Below are 22,383 nucleotides of genomic sequence, written 5' to 3'. Positions count from 1 at the left end.
CAACTGCTTTTTAAAAATGTGACATGAAACCAGGTAACCCAGCAGCTCACCATCCCCCCAGCCTATCACCACCAGCAGCACAAGGTGCAGGTTCTCAGCAGGGTTTTCTCCTTAGCCCCTTCCCCAAGATCTGGCAGCAGGTTCTGGGAGCAGAGGGATGAAAATACAACACAGGTTCCTCTCTCAAGAAGAAAACCAGAAGGAAAGCAACATCCATCAGGATTTCACCCAGACCCCAGCAGACACCAGCTCCCCAAGCAGCAGGCCCTGCACAGAGGGACATTAATGCTCTTAATATCTCCACTCAGGGTTAGGGACATCTGAAGCTGCCAGCCCTGGAAATCTTCTTACACTGTGATCCTGCCCACCTGGTGGCAAACCCAAAGTGCTTCAGAGCGTTCAGTGGGTGCAGGATCAGGCTATCATGTGTGAGCTCCAGCACAAAGTATCATGGAATCACAGAACAACAGACTGGTCTGGGTGGGAAGGGACCTCAAAGACCTTCTAGATCCAACCCCCTGCCATGGGCAGGGACACCTCCCAGCAGCCCAGGCTGCTCCAAGCCCCATCCAACCTGCCCTTCAACACTGCCAGGGATGGGGCAGCCACAGCTTCTCTGGGCAACCTGGGCCAGTAGTAGGTTAGCAGAGGGTAAGAGAGGAGAAACACAGGATGAGTGCTCAGGACCAGCCTTGCAGCATCTCAGGACCATCAGCAGTGACACCAAGCCAGGAGAACTGAGGTCTCTATCCACCTACAGTGCAAGGCACGAGGATTTCATTGCTGTTCAGAATTAGTAGGGATTAAAATTGGGTGCACAACCCTAATGTGAAGCCAAACTCTATTTTGGGACATGGAGAGCAGAGGAAAACCGAGAAAAAGAAAACAACCTTATGCTAAACAAGCTGCACTGCACAGGATTAACAGAGAAAAATTACCTTCAGCAAGGAAAATTCTGCAGAGACAGCACCTGGGGGACCCCAGCAGGGCACTGCTCCCCCAGCCCTGAGCAAAGGTCCCAGCTGATTTACACAGCCTGGCTCTGGCACCAGATGCCTTGGACTCTGCAGGGCGAGTGTAGCACGTTATCTGTAGTGTCCTTCACTCTCAGGGACAAAGATAAGGGACAAAGATAAGGGACAAAGATAAGGGACAGGGGCCTCCAGCAGAGCAGCTGTCAGTCTCTAGCAGAGCATCCCTGCAGGACTCTGCCTCTGCAGAGAACAAGCAGCCAAGGGAAGAGAGGGAGGGGACGTCATCGCACGCGTCAGCATGGCCATAAAGAGCTTCCCAGGGATAACAGGGGCTGGGCTCCCTGTCTCTCTTCCCTTGGCTTTGCCCCATCCCTCTCATCTTGCTCCTTCATCTCCTGTGATCCCCACACCCTGCAAGCTCCTCTGGAGCAGAGGGCCAGAAGAAAGCAACTGTCCACATGGGATCCCTGTGCCCCAGCTGCTGGCACTGCTCTGGCTTCTGACCCCACCAAGCTTTGCTTTGGAGGTCAAACACCACAGCAAACAAGCACAGGCCAGAAGGTGCCAAAATTCCATAGGGAAAAGCCCAGTTTAGAGCCAAAGGATGGGACATGCCAGCCTGTGAACCCAGCAACCTCTGCATTCAGCTTCAGATAAAAGAACTAGGCCACAACATGTGGCCTGATGTTGCCTGGGGAATTCTACTACAGCCCCTCTCATGCTGTGCTCTTGGATAGTGGGAAAAGCTCAGGAATGGTGAAGTTATGTTGAGGGCAGCCCTGAGGAGAAGGACCTGGGGTGTTGAGTGAGGAGAAGTTCAACATGATCCAGCACCACACGCTGGAGCCCAGAAATCACTTGTATCTTGAGCTGTGTCACCTGCAGCTCCCAAAAAGGCTCTTTAGGGCTGGACAAAGGAGTCCCCACAGCAAGTGTTAAGTCCTCTGGTAGGAAGCTCATTTCCACAGACACAAGGAATATGGATGGACGGTTGGGAGGGAAAGGAGCCCTGCTCCAGCTCCTCCCAGGGCTGCCACAGCAAAGTGACCAACCCCATGGTCCAGGGGTGACAGCATCACCATCGAGTCCATGAGACAAGATCTCCAAACCAGTGTGTCCTGTGGTGTCAGCACCTGGAATGAGCAGGGTCGAAGTACCAGCAGTGGAACAGGGACCATAGGACACAAGAGTCCGTATGTCTGTGTCACCAGCACCTGGAGCAGGTCAAGGTTTGCAGGTCAGTGTGATCAGAGGGACTGTGGAGCCAGGCTGGGGAGCAGGACAATGGCCTGGGAGCCAGGAATGTGTGTCCCTGAGCCAGAGAGCTGGAGGAGCTGGTTCCAGGATGGACAAGGGACTCCAGGGCATCAGCCAGAGGGATGGACTGGGAGGGGCTGCAGGACAACTGAGAGACCTGCTTGTGTGTGGGAAGCAAAGCCAGGATGCAGGGCCAACTACTGGATGAACTGAATGTATAAACCCAGTTACTGGAAGGATACTGGAAAGATCCTGACTGAGGATCCATCCAGGGGCAGCTGCTGGACAGAACCAGCAAGTCACTTCGGTTGGAAAAGACCTTTAGATCATGGAGTCCAGCCATTCTCCCAGCCCTGCCAAGGCCACCCCTGCCCCATGTCCCTCAGCACCATCTCCAGGGCTTGGAAACCCCTCCAGGGATGGGGACTCCCCCCCTGCCCTGGGCAGCCTGGGCCAGGCCCTGACAACCCTTGCCAGGAGGGAATTGTTCCCCAGATCCAACCTCAACCTCCCCTGGCACAACTTGAGGCTGGTTCCTCTTGTCCCATCCCTTGTTCCTGGGGAGCAGAGCCTGACCCCCCTGGCTCCAACCTCCTCTCAGGCAGCTGCAGAGCCAGCAGGTCTCCCCTCAGCCTCCTTGGCTCCAGGCTGGACACCCCCAGCTCCCTCAGCTGCTCCTGCTCAGACTGGTGCTCCAGCCCCTTCCCCAGCTCCCTTCCAGTCCAGCTCCTGGAGGGATCCACGCTGTACAGGTGCACATGTCCCCCTAACAGACTCCTAATCCAACCAGGCAGAGAGAGGAGCAGAATGCTGCCCACTGCCTTCCTGCAGGGCTACAAGCTTGTGTCCTTCAGGCTGCCCTGCTGGGCCACACTCACCTGGATGGCTGGGACCAGGGTGAAGTACCCAATCAGGATGATCCCAAGCTCTGTGGCCATGTTCTTCATGATTGACCAGCTCTCATTGCTCAAGCCTGGAGAAAGAACATGCAAAGAGAGGTCCAGGGAGACCATTCACCAGTGGTCAGACATGAACACAGCAACAAGGAACTGCTTTTTCTGCTACAAAATTAGGTGTCTATTGACAATGGGGGAAAAAAGGGCACTTTCAGGCTAAAATTCATCTAATCTATTTTCAATATCTAAGTTAAATAATTGGACTGAAGATACCCGATGTCTTTGTTGGCTGGATTATCATTAACTACAAAGGGAGCTCAGGACAACTCTCAGCCCACAAAACTGCCCTGATTTAAGCAGTTGAAAGGTACTGCACAAGGCAACAGGCATTCAGAGGCATGAAAGACCCTTGGGTTGTCCAATCCTCCATCTAGGCCACAAACCACTTGTATTTTTAAGACTAGGTGGATTTTTCTAGGCACGACTCTAGAACTTCTCTTCCCTGATGTTCAGAAACATCTTTCAAGTCTGCAAAGTCCATCTACCCATGGTCTGAGCACACTCAAATCCTTATGCAGGTGTAGAGTGTGTCTCTAACAGAAGATAGTTTTGTCACAGGCTCAGCAGAACTTCCTATGACCTGTGGACTGCACTGCCAATGTTCAGGACACAAGAGGACAAGGTGCTAAGGATCCCAGGAGTCACAGCTCTCCCTTAATAACACTTGTTTAAACTTCTTTAGCCAATGCTTCAGTCAACAGCCTTAAAAAGCAGTGCTCACAGTTACAGGCTTGTATTAGTTGCTGGAATTCACAGCATAGACTGGTTTGGGTTGGAAGGGACCTGAAAGATCATCTAGATCCAACCCCCTGGCTGGACAGGGACACCTCCCACCAGCCCAGGTTGCTCCAAGCCCCATCCAACCTGCCCTTCAACACTGAATTAAAAAACACAACAGTACAGATAAGACAAATTAATACACCTCCCAATCCACACCCACCACACTCAGAATTTGGCTCCTTCACTAATCAGAATTAAGACCATTCCCCACCTCCCAGTTCTCCTGATTTCCTCTCTCCCAGCATTTTTCCAGAGCAGGCTTCATACCTTGGGCGATGCGGAGCTTCACTTCCAGGTCAACGGGTGTGGAGACGACAGACTTGGTGAGCACCAGCACGTTCTCCAGGCCAATCACCACAACCAAGTATGGAAATATCTCTCTAGAGGAAAGAGAACCAGAACTGAGGATCAGATCCTTGGTGGAAAAGAAGGCAAGGACACAAGTTATGGAGCAAACACACATCCTAGAGGTGAGGAAACGCTGCCCAGTGCCCTCAGCCAAGTCACTTCTCATATGGTATTACTCCATGTTGACCTAAGAGGTCTGTATTTCATCTGCTTGGGAGAGAGAGGAACATTTTTGCAAAGCTGCATGATTTTCTGGAAAATGGCCATTGTAGACCACCACTAAATTAGCCTTAATGCTTCCTGGAGTGGGGACAGTGTTCCTCAAAGAGTCCCTCTGGCATCCAGTACAAAGAGGTGCAAATCAAAAAGCTGGATTTCCAACCCCACAGCAACAGGCTCAGGAATAATTTGTGAGGGCACAAGAGGGTAGGGAGCATGTCCCACCATCATCAGGGAAAATCCTCTTGTGCACCATCCTGTGGACCACCATGGTCTAGCACAATTCCAGAGAAGCTGCCTTCAGAAGATCATCCAGACATGGAAAAGAAAACTCATCATTCTCTCATCAACTATGTCCTACTTAAACCATAGCTTCTACTGCAGGAGATGATTAATCACCAGCCCCAGGTTAGGAGTTTCAGCAGTCCTTGAAGAGTCAGCAGTTTGCATGTTCCATGACCAGCAGTTTAAAGCCATGAGACACTGGCTCTTCTTGCAGTGACACGAGTCTATGCAGCACAAACACAAGGTGCTCACACCCTGCAACTCCAAACCCCCAGTCCATCCGTCCCCACTCAGAGAGGCAGATGGCAGGAGACCCTCGTCCTGCTGCCAGTGCCAAGCACTGAGGAAGAGCTCAGAAGAGGAAGAGGAGATGCTGTGTCCTGTCTATCTACTCCAACATTAACACTTCATTGCTCTGATGGCAGCAGGAGCAGCACCAAGAGCATGGTCCAGCACCCCCAGGAGCCAACACAAGCCCTGCTGTCAGCTCAAACAGAAAGCAGATCTCATCTGCCTCCGTGCATCCTTGTGAGCAGAGACAGCCTCTAGTTTACCCAAAATGTTTAGATCAAAGAACTTCTCACATGAGCTTCTCTTGTCTAAAATGCAGACATTCACATTTGAGCTGCTTGGTTTAGGTCTCATCTAGAGACTCTCCCAGCCCACCAGCTCACAGGAATCCCAACTCCAGTGAACTTCAGGTATCCTGATCAACCTCCTCCTTTCTTCAAACCCTGCACAGATCATGCCACTTATCTCCACTTAGGTTCATTTCCATAAGGTTAGACTGGTATCTGCCTCACCTGTAATCACTTCACTACAAAAGACTAATAATGATTAAAGTCCCGATTTATCTCTCATGTCTGTAGCAAGCAAAGATCAACCAGCTGTATTTTAGTACCTCACAAAAAGAGGGAGGGAAAAGGCTTATCATAAATACAACGAACAACAAACACACCCATATCTGGAAGGTTGTAAAGAAAATGGATAAAAAAGGCTGAAAGTTAGATCAAAGTTTAACCAGGCTCCACACCCAAATCCTAGCATGTGGGCTAGGGCATTTGTTCAGCCCTTCTGTGTGACAACAGGAAGGCTGAGAAGATACAAAGGCCTTGGCCATTGCACCAACCAAAACAGCTCCCCTGGGTTCCCCCAATGTCTCTGCATCCAAATGCTGCCCTTTTTCTGGCATTAAGAGGATAAACACCCAGTGGATCCCACCTGCAGTGAGGGCTGCAACCACTCAGGTATCCTCCCAGGAACAAATCCTGCAGCTCAGCTCTGCCACCCTGAATGCCTTTTCTAGGCAAGATGTAAAGAACCTTGGTCAGCCAGAGAGGAGGTAAGAAGCCCTTCTGGATACTACAACAAATGCAGTGGGTGAAACAATACCATACAAGCTTACTTGAGGAACACTAGATCTCAAAGATTGAGCATTTAACAGCTGTTTTAAAATGGTTTCACCACTATCTCCCCTTCCTTAGGAAGGTCTGGTGCTGGGAACATACCCTCCATTAAGAGTAGGAGTCAGACCAAAGAGGGTGCACAGCCCAACAGACATCAGCAGGGAGCTGAGCACCGTCACCACCGCCGCCAGCGCCAGGCCCCACTTGGACTTCACCATGTCAATCTTCCCTGGGAAACAGAACAAAGTCTCAGTCACCAAGGAAAAGAAAACAACACATTAATAAAAATACCCAGGATCCTCATCCTGACTTATTCCAGCCCGTGGCCCAGAGAGCCAGAAGTAAGGGTAGTTTATGTCTGAACTGGAGCTCCCCGATGTGTACGAGGAAGGGACAGAGGACAGAGCAGGGCTTGCAGCTCAAACTAGAGCCAGTCCAGCATGTTGCAGCATGAGAAAAGGAACTTGGCTCCAAAGATGTATTTCATCTGTCCCACAACCAATTCATCTCTCCAAATTGGGGAAAAAAGTGTCCCTACTGTGGCATTTAAATCTGCCTAAGATGGAAAACGCCTCAGAAAGGAGTAACATCTCACTGGCCAAGAGGGACCAAGCAGCAGAAATCAGAAAAAAGCAGGACTAATGATTCTCTACTGTCATTCTACATGACAGTTCAGGGTAAAATTGCAACACCAGCATTCCTGGTGAAAGAGGAGGGAAGTGCAGTGCTCTGGGACAGGAGCCTCTCATCTGTAGCCAGGGAGAGGACATCCTGCCACAGATCCCTATGGATATTCAGCTGGCAGGTATGTAGGTGGCTTATCAGCTTGCATGCCCCCAGGGCTCCCCAACCCCCAGACCTACGTGTGGAGAAGTAGATGTAAGCAAAGAGTATGATGTAGGTGGTGACCAGGGGAATGAGCTCAGCAATGCCAATCTCCTCCTTGAAGTGGACGTGGACGATGTTCTCCTCCCGCAGGGTGCAGTTGGGGCTGGGATGCAGCAGCTTGAGGCGAGCGCGGAGGCTGCTGAGGAACCTGGGGTGGAAAGGAGGGAATTCTGCACTAGGAAGGTGGTGAGACTCTGCAACAGGTTGCCCAGGGAAGTTCCTCATCCCTGGCAGTGTTGAAGGGCAGGTTGGATGGGGCTTAGAGCAGCCTGGGCTGGTGGGAGGTGTCCCTGCCCACGCCAAGGGGTTGGAACTGGGTGATCCTGAAGGTCCCTTCCAACCCAAACCAGTCTGGGATTCCGTGATTCTATGATGTCCCAGGAATTGGGTCAAAACAGACACACTGGGCCTTGGCTGCAGCAGTGACAGTTCTGGGTGCAGATGAAGCCACCAGCAGCTTTGGGTATTACACAGGCTTTTTAAAAAATAATTATTTTATTTCCTTAAAACACAGCAAGTTTCCTCCCCAAAACAGCACCTTGTTTTTCTACAGCACGTTCAGAAGATCCTAAAATACCCTAAACCACAAGAAAATAGGGCTTAACAAAAAACACAGCAACACTCAGAGGAGAAATGACTTGCCAAGAACTGAAGAAGGGAAGCTCAAGCTCCTCACCTGGAATCATATCTCTGGAGGCCCAGTGTGATAGTGTAGGACACCACTCGCTTCCTGTTGTAGAGGTTCACCCCACTGTACTTCCCAGGGAGCCCAAACAGCAGGTCTGGAAAAAAACACAGTATGGACCAAACAGTGGGATCAGCAAACAAAAAGAGATGGGACACCAGAGGTGCTTGTGGTGAGGAATGATGAACAATGGCTACAGTTCTCAGAGAGCTTTCTCTGATGAGACCTTATCAATGTGGATAACCACCTGATGCAGGGGAGCAGAGGAATTCCCTTCAGACACAAGAAAAATCTTCCTTCCTGTGGGCAATTCTTCTGTCCTGCTCTTCTCTCTGACAGGGCTGTTTGTACCAGACAAGGTCTGCCCTCTAATCCTAACCCAGAAGTTCCAGAAAGACTTTGCATTGCAAAGGGTGTTTCATGTCTCTTCTGTTAATCTTGTGCACTAAACACAGACTTTAAAAATTATGCATAAAACTGGAAGAGGGGAGATTTAGGTGAGAAATGAGGGAGAAATTCTGGGCTGTGAGGGTGGTGAGACCTTGGCCCAGGCTGCCCAGAGAAGCTGTGGCTGCCCCATCCCTGGCAGTGTTGAAGGGCAGGTTGGATGGGGCTTGGAGCAGCCTGGGCTGCTGGGAGGTGTCCCTGCCCATGGCAGGGGGTTGGATCTAGAAGGTCTTTGAGGTCCCTTTCCAACCCAAACCATCCCATGATTCTATGAACACTACCACTTTTCTCAGGAATTCCCAGGATATCATGTACCTCTGTTGCTTGTGAGTGAACCCTCCAAAAGAGGCTCCACACCAGTGAGGACACGCTTTGGATGCTCAAAAAAATAATCTTTAAAACAAATTTACTTTAGGGTTACAAACCCCCTTTTCTGACCTGGCCTCCTGACACCCACAGAGTCCACATAAAACCTAAGGAACAGCTCTTCCTCTGGCTTTATGGAGCCACTCAACCATATCTTGCCAGACATGGTCAGTCTTTTTTTTTTTAAATTATGACAGAAAAACACTAGTGTGAGACTCAGTGACAGGCAGGGAACGTGCAAGGAACAGTCAGTGAAGGCACAAGAGGGTGGATGCTCATTTATCTGTGCCAATTAGACAGTGCTTGAGTAAGCCAGGCAGCAGAGCACAGGTGGGGTTAGAGGAACAAAGACTCTGCTGAGTTTCCTGCTGTTTTTACACCTATGGAAAGGAGGCTGGCTGAGAGGAATTCTTCATCTTACACACACACAGAACTGAGCTCAAACCCAGACATGAAATGAGCTGACATCTACTTGGTAGCTTCATTCCAGGTGCTGTGAGTAACCCAAGTGCCACCCAATCTGGTGCCGTTGGCAGCCTGGCTGTTGGAGAGAGCACCAAACAGCCAGGCTGCAGGGATCTCTCCCAGCTTCCTTGGCTCTTCAGCCTCTTACCTTTGAGGGTGGCTGATGTTTGTAAGGTCTTTGGTTCATGCTGGTGGATGGTTTTGATGATATCTGGGTCAGCATTGAATCTCTCCCGGTCGTTCTGCCAGAAGTTCCCTGGTGACAGCAAGAGGCAGCCGTGCTCAGGGAGCAGGTTCCGCAGCTTCTTGAGGCCAGGCAGAAGATCTGTCACCTGAAGGCAAACTTCTTCCAGGCTTTTGACACCAGAACTGAAAGACAAACACAGGTTGGACACTGATGCTGCAGCTCTCAGGTGTCCCTGCTTGTAGCAGGGAGGTTGGAAACTGATGATCTCTAAGGTCCCTGCCAACCTTAACTCTTAATTCTCACAAAGAAAAGGCAAAGCTGCTGAGAACACCTCTAGGGCCTGCAGCACCACATTCCTGCTCTTGGTCTTGGTAACTTGAGGATCAGGAGCCCTGGGCCACTGCCTGGGATCTCCCCTGTAAGAGGTGCACAAGCCCCAGCACCCCTGTATGGTTTCTCTGCACCCTGCCCAGCCTCACAGCTTTCATCCATCCCAGGAGCCACAATTTTCAGTTCCACATTTAAGATCCTTTCAGGAGAAACTCTGCCCATTACGCCCAGAGAGGGGACAAGGGAGGATGGATTAAAACTGCAGGAGGGGAGATTTAGGTGAGACATTGGGAAGAAATTCTTTACTATGAGGGTGGTGAGACCCTGGCCCAGGTTGCCCAGGGAGGCTGTGGCTGCCCCATCCCTGGCAGTGTTGAAGGGCAGGTTGGATGGGGCTTGGAGCAACCACCAAACTGTGAGCCCTAATCTCAAGGTCTAGGTCTAAGTGCTAAAGGTTTTTTCTTCTGGGGTAAGTTTAATTTTGCTTCCACACTGCATCACTGCTCACCAAGGGCACATCAAGGGGAGATAATGAGAAGACAACACATGTCCTGGGAGCAATTTGTTTCTAACTTGTAACTGGCAGCTCTCTACTGGTTATTACCTGAAGTTACACACACGATAAAGGAGGAGATGAACTGCAAACACAGAAAGAATGTCAGTGCCAAGGCTTCGTGAGCTGGCAGGAACAAGCAACATATTTAACAGCATAAATGGCATCTCTAAAAAGTTCCCACCAAGGGAGCAGGCAGCTTGCTTGCAAGGAATGGCTTCAAAATAAAACATAAAAGGACAAATCACCCCGTGGAGCAGCAAAGTGGACACTCAAAAATGAAGCAATGAAGGATGCTGCCAAGGAAGTGTGAATAAGCAGTAAATCTTCCTTACCTGTGTGAGCTAGAGGACAAAGAATGAAGAAAGCTCCTGGCTGAAAAGCCAGGAGATGATCAAAGACTCTAATCCCACCATTTCTCACTGCACTTGGCCAGTTCTCAGCATCATTACTCTCCCTGAAGACAGTTTCTGAGGACAGGAAGGCTTCCCTCCTTGTCTGTCTGTCCAAACCCAGCCAACAACTTGACCACAGGTATTAATGAAAATGAAGTGGAATTTCTCACAGACAGTTCAGAGAACCAGGCTTATTATATATTTTTATTAATAACCTTGGAATAAGACCTAGGGACATCTGCCACCAACACAACATTTAAAAACAACCCACTGTTAACACAGAAAAGGAACAGAATATCTGGAATTGTTGATGGGGGGCTGGAATCAATTTAGTCTCCTCTCTATCAACAGCACAAAGTGCAAGACCAAGCACCTGGGGACTGAAACAAGTTTCTGCTCTAAGGTGGGAGCTCATCAGCTGGAAATGACAGAGAGGGACACAGGGAAGTTAATTAATCACTTCATGGAGTGCAAAACTGCTGTGCCTGGCCATAAAAAAGGGACCTGCAACACTACTTCAGGAAAGGCATTTCCATGGGAAATCATGCACAAATTCCCCAGGGGTCAGTGCTGGGACCAGTGCTGTTTGACATCCCTGTTGGTGACATGGACAGTGGTATCCATGTCTCCTAGGCAGCTTTGCTGGTGACACCAAACTGTGTGATGAGGTGGAGGGGAGGGATCCATCCAGAGGGACCTGTGGGACTGTGCAAACTGCATTAAATTCAACCAGCCCACAGATCACCTGTGTTCTGGGCTGTGTCACCTGCAGCGTGACCAGCAGGACCAGGGAGGGGATCTTCCCCCTTTATTTGGCTCTCGTGACATCCCATCTGGAGAACTGTGTCCAGTTCAGAACACAGGAAGGACATGGAGCTGTTGGAGAGAGGCCAGAGGAGGCCCTGGAGGTGATGGGAGGGCTGGAGCAGCTCTGCTCTGGAGCCAGGCTGGGAGAGTTGGGGTGTTCAGCCTGGAGAAGAGAAGGCTCCAGGGAGACCTGAGAGCACCTTCCAGTGCCTGAAGGGGCTCCAGGAAAGCTGGGGAGGGGCTTGGGACAAGGGCAGGGAGGGATGGGAGCAGGGGGAAGGGTTTCCACGTGGAAGAGGGAGATTGTGTCAGGACAAAACCAAGTAGGTATAAACTGGTCCTAAACACAGCCAAAGTGGCAAGTCAGGAGGAGGTTCCTGACCACGTGAAATTGTAGAAGAGCTTCACAACAGGATGGTGGGGTCAAATGAACCTGCTTTAATATGAAGCTTGTGCGTGCGTGAAGGGATTACATGACCCTGCTGTCTGCTGCAAGAGGTGTAACCTTGGAGGCACCTTCCAGACCCCTCTGCCTCCAATTAGAAGGTTCCTGACAATAATGAGTGACTAGGGGACAGGGGAGGTCTCTAGCACAGCAGCTGAACTGCTCTTCCTGCAGGATGGACTCGCCGTCACTCGTTAGCCGTGAGCTCTTCTTCTCATTTTGAGAAGCCCACAACTTCCAAGCTAATAACCAGCCTTCCCAGGCAGCAATTTGTGTGTACAGCAGTTGGGCTGCTGTTTCTTCCACCAGGTCCTTAATCAACAGTAATTACCTGTCCCTCAGGGCATGGTTTCTAATCTCCTCCACCAGCTGGAAGACGCGGGAGAGGGGCGACCGGAACACGTCGACGGGGAGGAAGTTCTTCTGCCATGGGGAGACGGTGGCTTTCACCAGGACCTGCTGGACGTAGGCCACGGGAGCACCAAGGTACTGTGGGGAAGCCAGAGGGAGAAGCAACACACAGGGTGAGTGGGAAGCTGCTGCACAGAATCAGCCCACAGCCTGGCACCCTTTCAGGGAGGAGTTTGCCAGACTCTGCTTTCCCTTCCCAAACGGGAGGTGAAACACGACGGAACCGACCCAGCCAGAACAAAAAAGAGTCTGTTTCTCAAGGAGGCAAAATGCCACTCCCCATCCTGGCACGGGTCTGTTGGGCTGCTTTGTGAGGCAGAGGCTCCCAGCTCCTGCTGAATTTGGTGCTGGAATGAAGAGGCAGGGGCAGGGAGTCGCTGCCTCTGGCAGATGCTCTCACAATGCTGCAGTTCCCCCTGCCTGAGCTGGTTCTGCTGGGTGACATTTACATCCTCTTGGTGCCCATGCCCAGGGCTGCCCTGCCCTGGGGACAGGCCCTGACAGCCCGTGGCAGCCAGAGCTTTTGTGCTCTGTTATCTGAACGGAGCAGCAGAGCAGAAGGGGAGATTTAATCAGCCAGCAGCAGCAGTCCCAGCCAACAGCACAGTGCAAAGAGCTCTCAAAGGCACCAGGGAATGGAAAAGGCAGCAAATTATTTCAATCACAGTGGGCAGAGAACACCTGGAGAGAGCAGAGAGCTGGAGGCATCAAAAGCATTAAGACAACTTGTATTTAAGAGAGGCCCTGGAATGAAAAAGAGCAAGGCAGGTTACAGAGGATGATTTTGGAATTGTTTCCTGATCTGTTGGACCAGGGTATCAGCTTTCTTGGAAACCATCAGGGTCCCAGCTTTGCTCATGCAAAAGGAAAGTCAATTCTTTGCCCATAACACAAGGATCTATGTCTCAGTTACTCACATGATACATACCAGTCAGTTACAAAAAACACCAAACCCAAACCCACCTTCTTTTAGATCATGCTCAATTCACCAGGTTCCTCAAGCACCCCTGCACTCCCTAGACCATCCTGCAGTAACTAGCTCTGCAGCCAGACTTTGGTTTCCTGAATTCTAATTCAAATGAAAAATTCTGGATTATGACCTAAAAAAAAGCCTGTGTCATGGAGGTGAGGCCTAGACCATTCACATCACCAGAAAAAGCCCTGCCAGATGCAGTATTTTAAAGCCAAAGAAGAGAAAACTTCTGAGAGATGGAGAGTCTTCCACCACCAGGCCAGATGGACATTCCCATTCTGACAGCTGCTTAGTGATCACCAAAGGACAAGCTGGTTGACAGTCAGAATCCAGATCCCTTCAGAGAGAGGCTGGCAACACCAAAACCACCATCCTAATCCCTGGTAGCACCTCCAGAGCCAGTTACAGCAGTAAGGCTGACAATGATCCTGTGCCAGCAGGAGGTTTGTCCTGCTGCTCTGGGAGCATGTCCTCCTATGGCTTAGGGAATTGGGGCCTGTTATCCCAGAGCCCATCATTGAACTGCCCAGAAACCACCCATATTTTGGGCTGTATCACCAGCAGCATGACCAGTAGGACCAGGGAGGGGATTGTCCCCTCTGCTCTCCTCTCCTGAGACCCCCCTGCAGGGCTGGGAACAGCTCTGGAGTCCCCAAGACAAGGACATGGAGCTGTTGGAGCAAGTCCAGAGGAGGCCACGGAGACGATGGGAGGGCTGGAGCAGCTCTGCTCTGGAGCCAGGCTGGGAGAGTTGGGGTGTTCAGCCTGGAGAAGAGAAGGCTCCAGGGAGACCTGAGAGCACCTTCCAATGCCTGAAGGGGCTCCAGGAAAGCTGGGGAGGGGCTTGGGACAAGGGCAGGAGGGATGGGATGAGGGGGAAGGGTTTCCAGCTGGAAGAGGGAGCTGGAGCTGAGATGGGAGGGAGAAATTCTGGGCTGTGAGGGTGGGGAGAGCCTGGCCCAGGTTGCCCAGGGAAGCTGTGGCTGCCCCATCCCTGGCAGTGTTGAAGGGCAGGTTGGATGGGGCTTGGAGCAGCCTGGGCTGCTGGGAGGTGTCCCTGCCCATGGCAGGGGGTGGGACTGGGTGATCTTTAAGGTCCCTTTTCACCTAAACCAGTCTGGGATTCTATGAATAATGCTTTAAGAAGTGTACCACGTGCCTCAGATAAAGTTACCCATGAAACCACAGGCTCTTAAAGGGCATTTCAGAGCTTTTAACTCTTCCAAATGCCCAGCATCTGTTTCTTCTGACAGAACAACACTGACACAAGACAAATGCAGCCTGAACTTGGCAGTGATACAACAGAAGACATCACCAGAAATATATTCCATTGCTGAGAGTGGTGTCCAGGTGACCCAGCAGGGATGTTTTCCCCCAGGGCAGCACTCACCCAGTCGGGACGCTCGCCAAGATCCCCTTGCTGCAGACCCAGGTCTGGAGAGGGTGGGGAGTAATCCTTCACAGGGGTGCTGAACTCCACAGGTCCTGTTCCAGGCAAGGGCAGCTTCAGCAGTGGGTAACTGTGATTAAGACACGAGCAAGAAACATCATGCTTTGGGGTTTTGACCAGGCTTTTCAACAGAAGAGCTCAAAAAATGAATGGGTTATGAAATCACAGAGTACAAGGGGTTGGAAGGGACCTCCGAAGATCAGCAAGTCCAACCCCCTGCCAGAGCAGGACCAAACCTAGGGCAGATCACTCAGAAACACACCCAGACAGGTCTTGAAAGTCTCCAGAAAAGGAGACTCCACCACCTCTCTGGGCAGCCTGTCCCAGGGCTCTGTCACCCTCACAGCAAAGAAGTTCTTCCTCACATTGAGCTGGAACTTTCTGGGCTCCAGTTTGAATCCACTGCCCCTTGTCCTGTCACAGGGCACAAGTGACAAGAGCTTGTCCTGCCTTCTTGCTGCCCTCATGTATTCATAGACATTCATTAGATCTCCTTTCAGTCTTCTCCTCTCCAGACTGAACAGCCCCAAGTCTCTCAGCCCTTTCTCATAGGGCAGGTGTTCCAGTCCCTCCATCATCCTCGTGGCCTCCCTTGGACTCTCTCCAGTAGATCCCGGTCCCTCTGGAACTGGGGAGCCCAGAACTGGACACAACACTCCAAGTGAGGTCTCACCAGGGACAAGTAGAAGGGGAGGAGAACCTCCCTCCATCTGCTGGAGACACTCCTCTTAATGCACCCCAAGATACCACTGGCCTTCCTGGCCACCAGGGCACATTGCTGTCCCATGGAGAACTATAAGCCCACTCCAGCTAAAAGCAACCTCTGCAGGACAGGAGACACAGCTGGAATCCAAGAGGGGTTTAGCTCCCATAGGAATTGTTTGATGTGTGTCCCCAGCACAAGAGACAATTGGTCTTTCTCCCTTGGGAAGGGGTAACTGAAAGTCCTGGGAGAAAAAGAAGGGAAGTTCTTGCAGGACCTCACCTGGATGACTCTCCATCACCTCAAAGTTAGTGCTAAAAACATGAACTACAGCCACATCTCAACCCTTCTGTGAGACAAGGTAATAAATGACTGCTTTCCTGACCCAAGCCCCATGCTAATCACCTCTTTTCCCTGATTAAGACTTAAAACTATTTCCAGTATATGTCATTAAGTTCAGTGGCCCTCAAAGCACTTTTAATAGTAGCAATGAGACAACAAACCAGCTACAAAATACCTCTGCTTGCTCCTTTGTTACTACAATCTTCAGATGATTGTAGCAGCTGCCCCACCACAAAGACTTCAAGCTGGGTGGAAGTTCAGAAACTGAAGTTTTGCACAGCTCAGAATAGTGGTTTTAGCTTCAGAGGTTGTAAAAAATTATTAAAACCAGATCAGAATTGAACTGGTGGAAAAAGCAAGACTGCTGCTACAGAGTGGGAACTGTCAGCACCAAAATGAACCAGTTTACTGGGCTTTCTGATGAGAAAACTTCTGCCTTTTTGCTGTGGGATGCACAACAATCTAGTAGGGCTTAAATTTCTGATATATCCTCCCATTTGTAGCAGAACTTTTCTTGCAGTTATTGTCAGAATAAATACAAAGGCCTTGGGATTGATGTCATGCAATCCTGTGCCTGCCTCACCAAAGGCCATGGGGGGGGACAAGAAGCAGGTAGAGCCCAGGCTTCAAACTGAACAAAAGGCTGAAAAAGAACAGTGAAATCAGAAGCACAGCTCATCAGATTTATCCATCTGGCAGAAACAGAACATCTAAGGCTGATCATGTGCTTGTGCAATGGGAGGGAACAGAAAAAGGAGTAATAAAATAATGTGATACATCCGAGCTGAAAAATCCCAACAAAAGCTGCAGTCTGGAGACACAGCTGAGCCTCTGCTCTCTCACAGCCACAGAATCACAGGAATATTGAGGTTGGAAAAGACCTCTGAGATCATTAAGTCCAGCCTATGACCAACACCACCACATCTCCAGACCATGGCACTGAGTGCCAGCCTTTCCATGAACACCTCCAGGGATGGTGCCTCCACCACTTCCCTGGGCAGCCCATCCCAATGTCTGATCACCCTTTCCGTGAGGAAGTGCCTCCTAATGTCCAACCTAAACCTCCCCCTGGAGCAGCTTCAGGCCAGGCCTTCTTGTCTTGTTGCTGGTTGCCTGGAAAAAGAGCCCAGCCCCACCTGACCACAACCTCCCTTCAGGTGGTTGTAGAGAGTGAGAAGGTCCCCCCTGAGTCTCCTCTTCTCCAGGCTAAACAAGTCCAGCTCCCTCAGCCTCTCCCTATAAGATTTTCCTTCTAGTCCCTTCACCAGCCTCGTTGTCTCCCCTGGACCTGCTCCAGCACCTCAAGATCCTCCTTGCAGTGAGGGGCCCAGAGCTGCACCCAGTGCTCGAGGTGAGGCCTCCCCAGTGCTGAGCACAGGGGAGAATCACATCCCTGCTCCTGCTGGCCACACCATTCCTGGTACAAGCCAGGATGCCATTGGCCTCTGGGGCCACCTGGGCACACTGCTGGCTCATGTCCAACCAGTTGTCAACCAGTGCCCCCAGATTCCTTTCTGCCAAGCTGCTCTCCAGCCACTCTGCCCCAGCCCGTGGTGCTGCACAAGCACCAATTGGTTTTAGTCCTTCCAAACGACACGTAAGCTCCTGCTTGTCACAACTGATCTGCTGAAAACAAAAGCCTGGGGAGATGCTTACAGCAATCACCCAGGGGCTGTGACTGACATAGGCTGCAATTAAAAATGCAGTATATGTGATAGACAAAGCCATGTTTTAGCTCCAGGCTGAGCTGCTGGAACCAGCAGAACCCATGGCTGCACCAGGTCAGGAAGCCTCCACACCCAGAGGCTGCTGAGAGCAACCTGGTGGATGGTTGGATTTCCATGGTGGTGGTGAAGACCTGACCACTGCCAGAGGTCAGAGGCACCAAGCCAAGGGTGACAGAACACTGAGCCCTTCTGGGTGCTGAACATTTCACAAGTACTTGTTCCTAGTTCAGTGAGATTTAGCTGGTCCTGAACACGGCTCCTGCCTTCAAAACTCCTTCAACTCTTGCTGTCTTTGAGAGCAAAAATGCCACAAATCCGGGCAGAAGTGGATCACAGAATGGCTTGGATTGGAAGGGTCCATAAAGACCCTCTGTTCCCAAGCCCCTGCATGGGCAGGGACACTTCCCACCAGACCAGGTTGCTCCAAGCCCCATCCAACCTGCCTTTCAACATCTCCAGGGATGGGGCAGCCACAGCTTCCCTGGGCAACCTGTTCCAGTGCCTTCCTACCCTCACGGTGAAGAATTTCTTCCTGGTGTCTAATCTAAATCTTCCCTCCTTTAAAAACTGCAGATAATGTCACCAAAGACAAAAGCTCTCAAGCCCTGCCTGATGTGTCTGTCTCACTGGCTTTACCAGTGGTGATGGAGCTGGAGATGAGATGTGAGGGAGAAATTCTGGGCTGTGAGGGTGGGGAGAGCCTGGCCCAGGTTGCAGTCATCCAGACTGCTGGTGGAATGGTGTCCCAGGGAAGCTCAAGAACAAGACCAACTACTGGGACTCTCCTCAAAGCTCCCTCCTCTTTAGACAACTACAACATCAATAAGTGTCCCCATGAGGGAAGCAAGGACATACATTTCCTTGTGATACTTGAGGATTCATGTTTATGAAATGTCCTGAGCATGCCTGGTGGAAGCACACACCAAGTGCACGTTCACAGGAAGTTATTTCAGTAAGATGCTAGAACATTAATTCTTGAATTTAATCAGTTTACACAGGCATGTGATACCAGCTGATCTGGCTGGTGATACCTGAGACAGACTGACAGCAGAGACACAAAAAAGGACAGAGAAAGAACCACACAGAGTGGAAGAAAAGTAGGGGGAACAACAGGTGACAGAAAAGCTCAAAAAGAAGGGTTGGTTTTGAGGAGGGTAACTTTTAGATGCTCATGTAAACAGCACAGCCTGACACCCTCCTGCAAAACCAAAATAAAGGAAGAGCAGATCACTACAAGCTGGCATTGCTGAACTGGAGCAAGAGTGCACTGTAGTTACCAAGCCTGAGGTAGGTTCAAGCACAAATGTTCCTCCAGCTACTTTACATATTTTCAAGACAGCTTTGAGGGCCAAGATGGAGATCTGCCAGGCCAGCCCCAGGCAGCTGGCAGCTCCACAGAGCTGCAAATCCTACCACTGCCTATTCCTCCCCCTCAGAATCAAAGCAGATCTCCATCACCCCACAACAGTCTTCAGCTGCTGAACAGGAAGGAAAATAGCTGCCAGGTCTTAGGTAACGGGGAAGGTGGTGATATATGGCCTTAAAATAGCTACCACCTCCTTTCTGCACACTGCAGAACAAGCTTTCAGCCTGTTTCCAAAGGCAGAACAACCTGCAAACCCATTGCTCGTGGGAACCCAGACATTTGGTAAAAGGGTCTTGGCCAGAAGGTAGAGAGGACAGATGCGTGGCAGCAACAGTTCCCTTTTTAGGCCTGGTAAGAGCACAGAGGGTACCTGTTTCTGAATAAATGATGTTGGTTTTGCCCTGCTTCCTACTGACAAAAACCTGCACTGCAAAAGTAAAGATCCCCCGTGCTCTGTGCTGCCAGTTTCCTTTTCTGTGAAGCAGAATCAAGGTCTTGTCACACAGAACTTGCCTGGGGCTTGGGAGTAGATGATCTTGAAGGTCCCTCCCAACCCAAACCATTCTGGGATTCTATTAACCAAATTTGATTTTAAATTCTTACTTTACAGGTATCACCTTTTTTTTCTCTGAGCTCCTGGGTCAGACAGGCTTAAGTGGCACTTTCCCTCTACTAGGGGGAAAAACCCCTCAGGCAAGGTTGTTCCTGTGAAGAACAGGAATGTTTCTTGCTGCAGATCCACTGGAGTGGGATGATGACAAGGAATGTCACCTACAAAGGGATATAAAGTAAACCAAGAAGTGAACTAACAAGCCCTGAACTAGTCAATAGCTAGTTCAGCAGGAAACCCTCCCTCTGGAGGAAGGATTGATACAATTTGGATTTTCAGACTTTTAGAGTAAGAACCATAGGGATTTTTTGCTTTGCACAATAATTTATTAAGAAAACCAGACTTGCTCTGTCCTCAGACACACTGACAATGGTGGCTACATTAATTACTTCCAGGGTTAAGGACAGAATCCACTGAAACAACCTGTAACAGACCCTGTGGTGACTGCTACCTGATCCTTAAGACCTGACCTCTTTAGAACAGGTCAATTGTTGTCACGTGGACTGAGAACTAGAACTGATGCTGGATAAACTGCAGACCACTTGGTTTATTTCAGCTTTTAGAAAAGCTCTCTGAACACAGAGATGGTCAAGTGTTACTGAGGTGTGGGGCAGGAAAACAAGAATGGAGCTCATTTCTGCAGCAGAATTTTACAAGCCCTCCTGGATTCTGCAGGTGCAGAAGAAGAGAAAATTCCATTTAACTTCTCTCCCTTTCAGGAATTCAGGATGTAGGGTCCACCCTTGCTTGCCTTAACAGCAAGATCACTTGACTATCATCTTTCCTCATTAAAAAGACCTGGAGTTCCTACTTCTCAATGTGTCCCTGCCTGTTTCAGACACTCATCTGCACTGCTACACAGATTGCTGAGGGTCCCTCACCAATCATGCTTGACAGAAACGTTGCCTAAATGAGCTTCTACCTTGAAGTCAGACCTCGATTTTTTTTCCACCACCTTCTTTCTCTGGATTTCAGCACATTTCTCACTCAGTTTTGCAGCAAGGCAGCTGAGGTGAGTTGGTGAGACCTGTCCTAAGATAATGGAACACTTCTGAGGAGCACAAATTAAATGACAGCAGTAAATGGGTATCCAGAGCCCTCACAACAAAGACTGCAGGAAAAAAGGCAGATGTGACACTTTATGGCCATCAGTGAGCTCCTCTCCAAGCCACCAGAAGCTTCCACAGGAGGTGGCCATCCAACAGCTCCTGTGAGCAGCAGCCTGCTGTGGCTCCTGCTGAGAGCAGCCAGCCCACCCTGTGTGCTGAACACCACCAGCATTCTGCCAGGCTGTCACGCTTCAGCTTGTGCCCCTTGCCTCCTGCCCTGGTGCTGAGCCCAGCTCTGCACCCTCCCCACATCTATTTGTAGGTGGTGATAAGACCCCCTGAGCCTTCTCTTCTCCAGGCTGAAGGGTCTCACTTCTCTCAGGCTTTCCTCATGGGACAGATGCTCCAGTCCATCTTCGTGGCTCTTTGCTGCACTTGATCCACTGATTCCACATCCTTCTGTTACTGGGATGCCCAGCCCTGGACCCAGCACTCCAAGTATGGCCTCACCAGTGCTGAGCAGAAGGGAAGGATCACCACTAAGGGACCTGCTGGCAACACTGGCCTGAAAGCAGCCCAGGATGCTGTGGGCACCTCTGCCATGAGGGCACGTGGTGGCTCCTGCGCAGCTTGGTGCCCACCAGGACCTCGGAGGCCTGTTCTGCAAAGCTGGTCTCCAGAGAGCTGCCCCCAGTCTGTACAGGTGCCTCTGGTCAGTTTTCCTTCTACATTTCTTGCTCTTTCTGGAGTGGGTGTAGAGGACCACAGAGAAGCTCCAAGGGATTCTCTGATTTCCTGGTGTTGAACTTCATAAGGTTCCTCTCTGCCCATGCAGCCACCCAGCATATCAGCCACTCTTCCCAGTTTTCATCCAGCCACTTCATCCAGTTTTCTACCTTCCAGTCCATGATAGAAGTTGTGTCACCTGTGAGCTTGCTAAGGGTGCAGGCCACCACGCAGGTCAACAACAAAGTCAGATCTCAGGCTCAGACTAAGAGTAAGTCTTGAAAACCTCAACCCAGAATTAAACCCAAAAATAAACATTTCAGAGCATGCTGTGCAGGGACATCCTGCCAGAGCCCAGTCTTGCCAGATGGAAACACACGAGGGTAGCAGAGCTGCTCTCTGCACTAGTTTTGACCTGGTTAGTACTGCCACTCCTCAAACCAGAACTAGCATCCAGTTAACACCAGTTGATAGAAAGCAGGAACTGGAACTGACACATCCCCCAGAACTGCTCTGGAGGGGGAGCACTGTAGCCACACTTCCATCTTCTTGCCAAGGTGCCCTGGCTCTCAAAGGGTGTCACAGTGTTTTTAAGCCCCTCTCTCTCCTAGGGCCATTATTTACTTTTCTAATGAGTTATTGAAACTCAGTAAGGAAAACACAACTACTCACTTCATGCCTGATGGGGTTTTGGACAAATTTCTGCAGCCTAAAGGGAATCAGTAACTGCAGAATCCACAAATGCCAGCACTGAGCAACACAGACACTTCCACAGAGACACACTGACCAGTAGCTGATCTGCCAAGGACAGCCTGGATTGAAGTTTCAGAAGAGACACTTCAATTTACACTGTTCTAAGGAGAGGACAGATACAAGTTCTGATCTAGTGGGCACAAGGTTCCCAAGAAGAACGAGGACAGCTGCTAGTAAGCCTAGATGAGATTTCCTCCTGCCTGGCAAGTCCTACCTTTGGGAGAGGCAGCAAACATGCCTTTTCTTATCTTGATCCCTCCCAAAATGCAACATTTGTGTGGGGAAACATCTGAGACAGTTGTCTTGCATTCCTGCATTTACCCTCAGGCAACAGCACCTGAAAGACAACTGAAAACAGGAGCCTAACAGCACTGGAAGAGCTGATGGAGCCATGAGGAAACCAGCCCTGTGGTGGGGCTCCTGGTGGAACTGCTCTGGCTAATGCAGCATCCAGCAAAGCTGAATCACATCACAAAGATC

At 50.4% G+C, this 22,383-nt stretch overlaps 1 protein-coding gene across 3 annotated transcripts in view; it reads right to left on the bottom strand.

Annotated features, from left to right (window-relative positions):
* SCAP (SREBF chaperone) overlaps positions 1-22,383 on the bottom strand; it is a 58,339-nt gene that overhangs the window by 15,402 nt on the left and 20,554 nt on the right. For all 3 annotated transcript variants that reach the window (XM_051610995.1, XM_051610994.1, XM_051610993.1), the window contains 8 exons: positions 14,568-14,697; positions 12,125-12,282; positions 9,225-9,445; positions 7,790-7,895; positions 7,089-7,261; positions 6,328-6,454; positions 4,235-4,347; positions 3,110-3,204 (listed from right to left, as the gene is read on the bottom strand). In XM_051610995.1, the coding sequence (XP_051466955.1) occupies positions 3,110-3,204; positions 4,235-4,347; positions 6,328-6,454; positions 7,089-7,261; positions 7,790-7,895; positions 9,225-9,445; positions 12,125-12,282; positions 14,568-14,697 (1,123 nt within the window). The remainder of the gene's footprint in view (positions 1-3,109; positions 3,205-4,234; positions 4,348-6,327; positions 6,455-7,088; positions 7,262-7,789; positions 7,896-9,224; positions 9,446-12,124; positions 12,283-14,567; positions 14,698-22,383) is intronic.

This window comes from Apus apus, chromosome 2, assembly GCF_020740795.1.
Source record: "Apus apus isolate bApuApu2 chromosome 2, bApuApu2.pri.cur, whole genome shotgun sequence".
Lineage (NCBI taxonomy): Eukaryota > Metazoa > Chordata > Aves > Apodiformes > Apodidae > Apus > Apus apus.
Note: the sequence above shows the minus strand (reverse complement) of the source record. Positions and strands in the feature narration are given on the sequence as shown.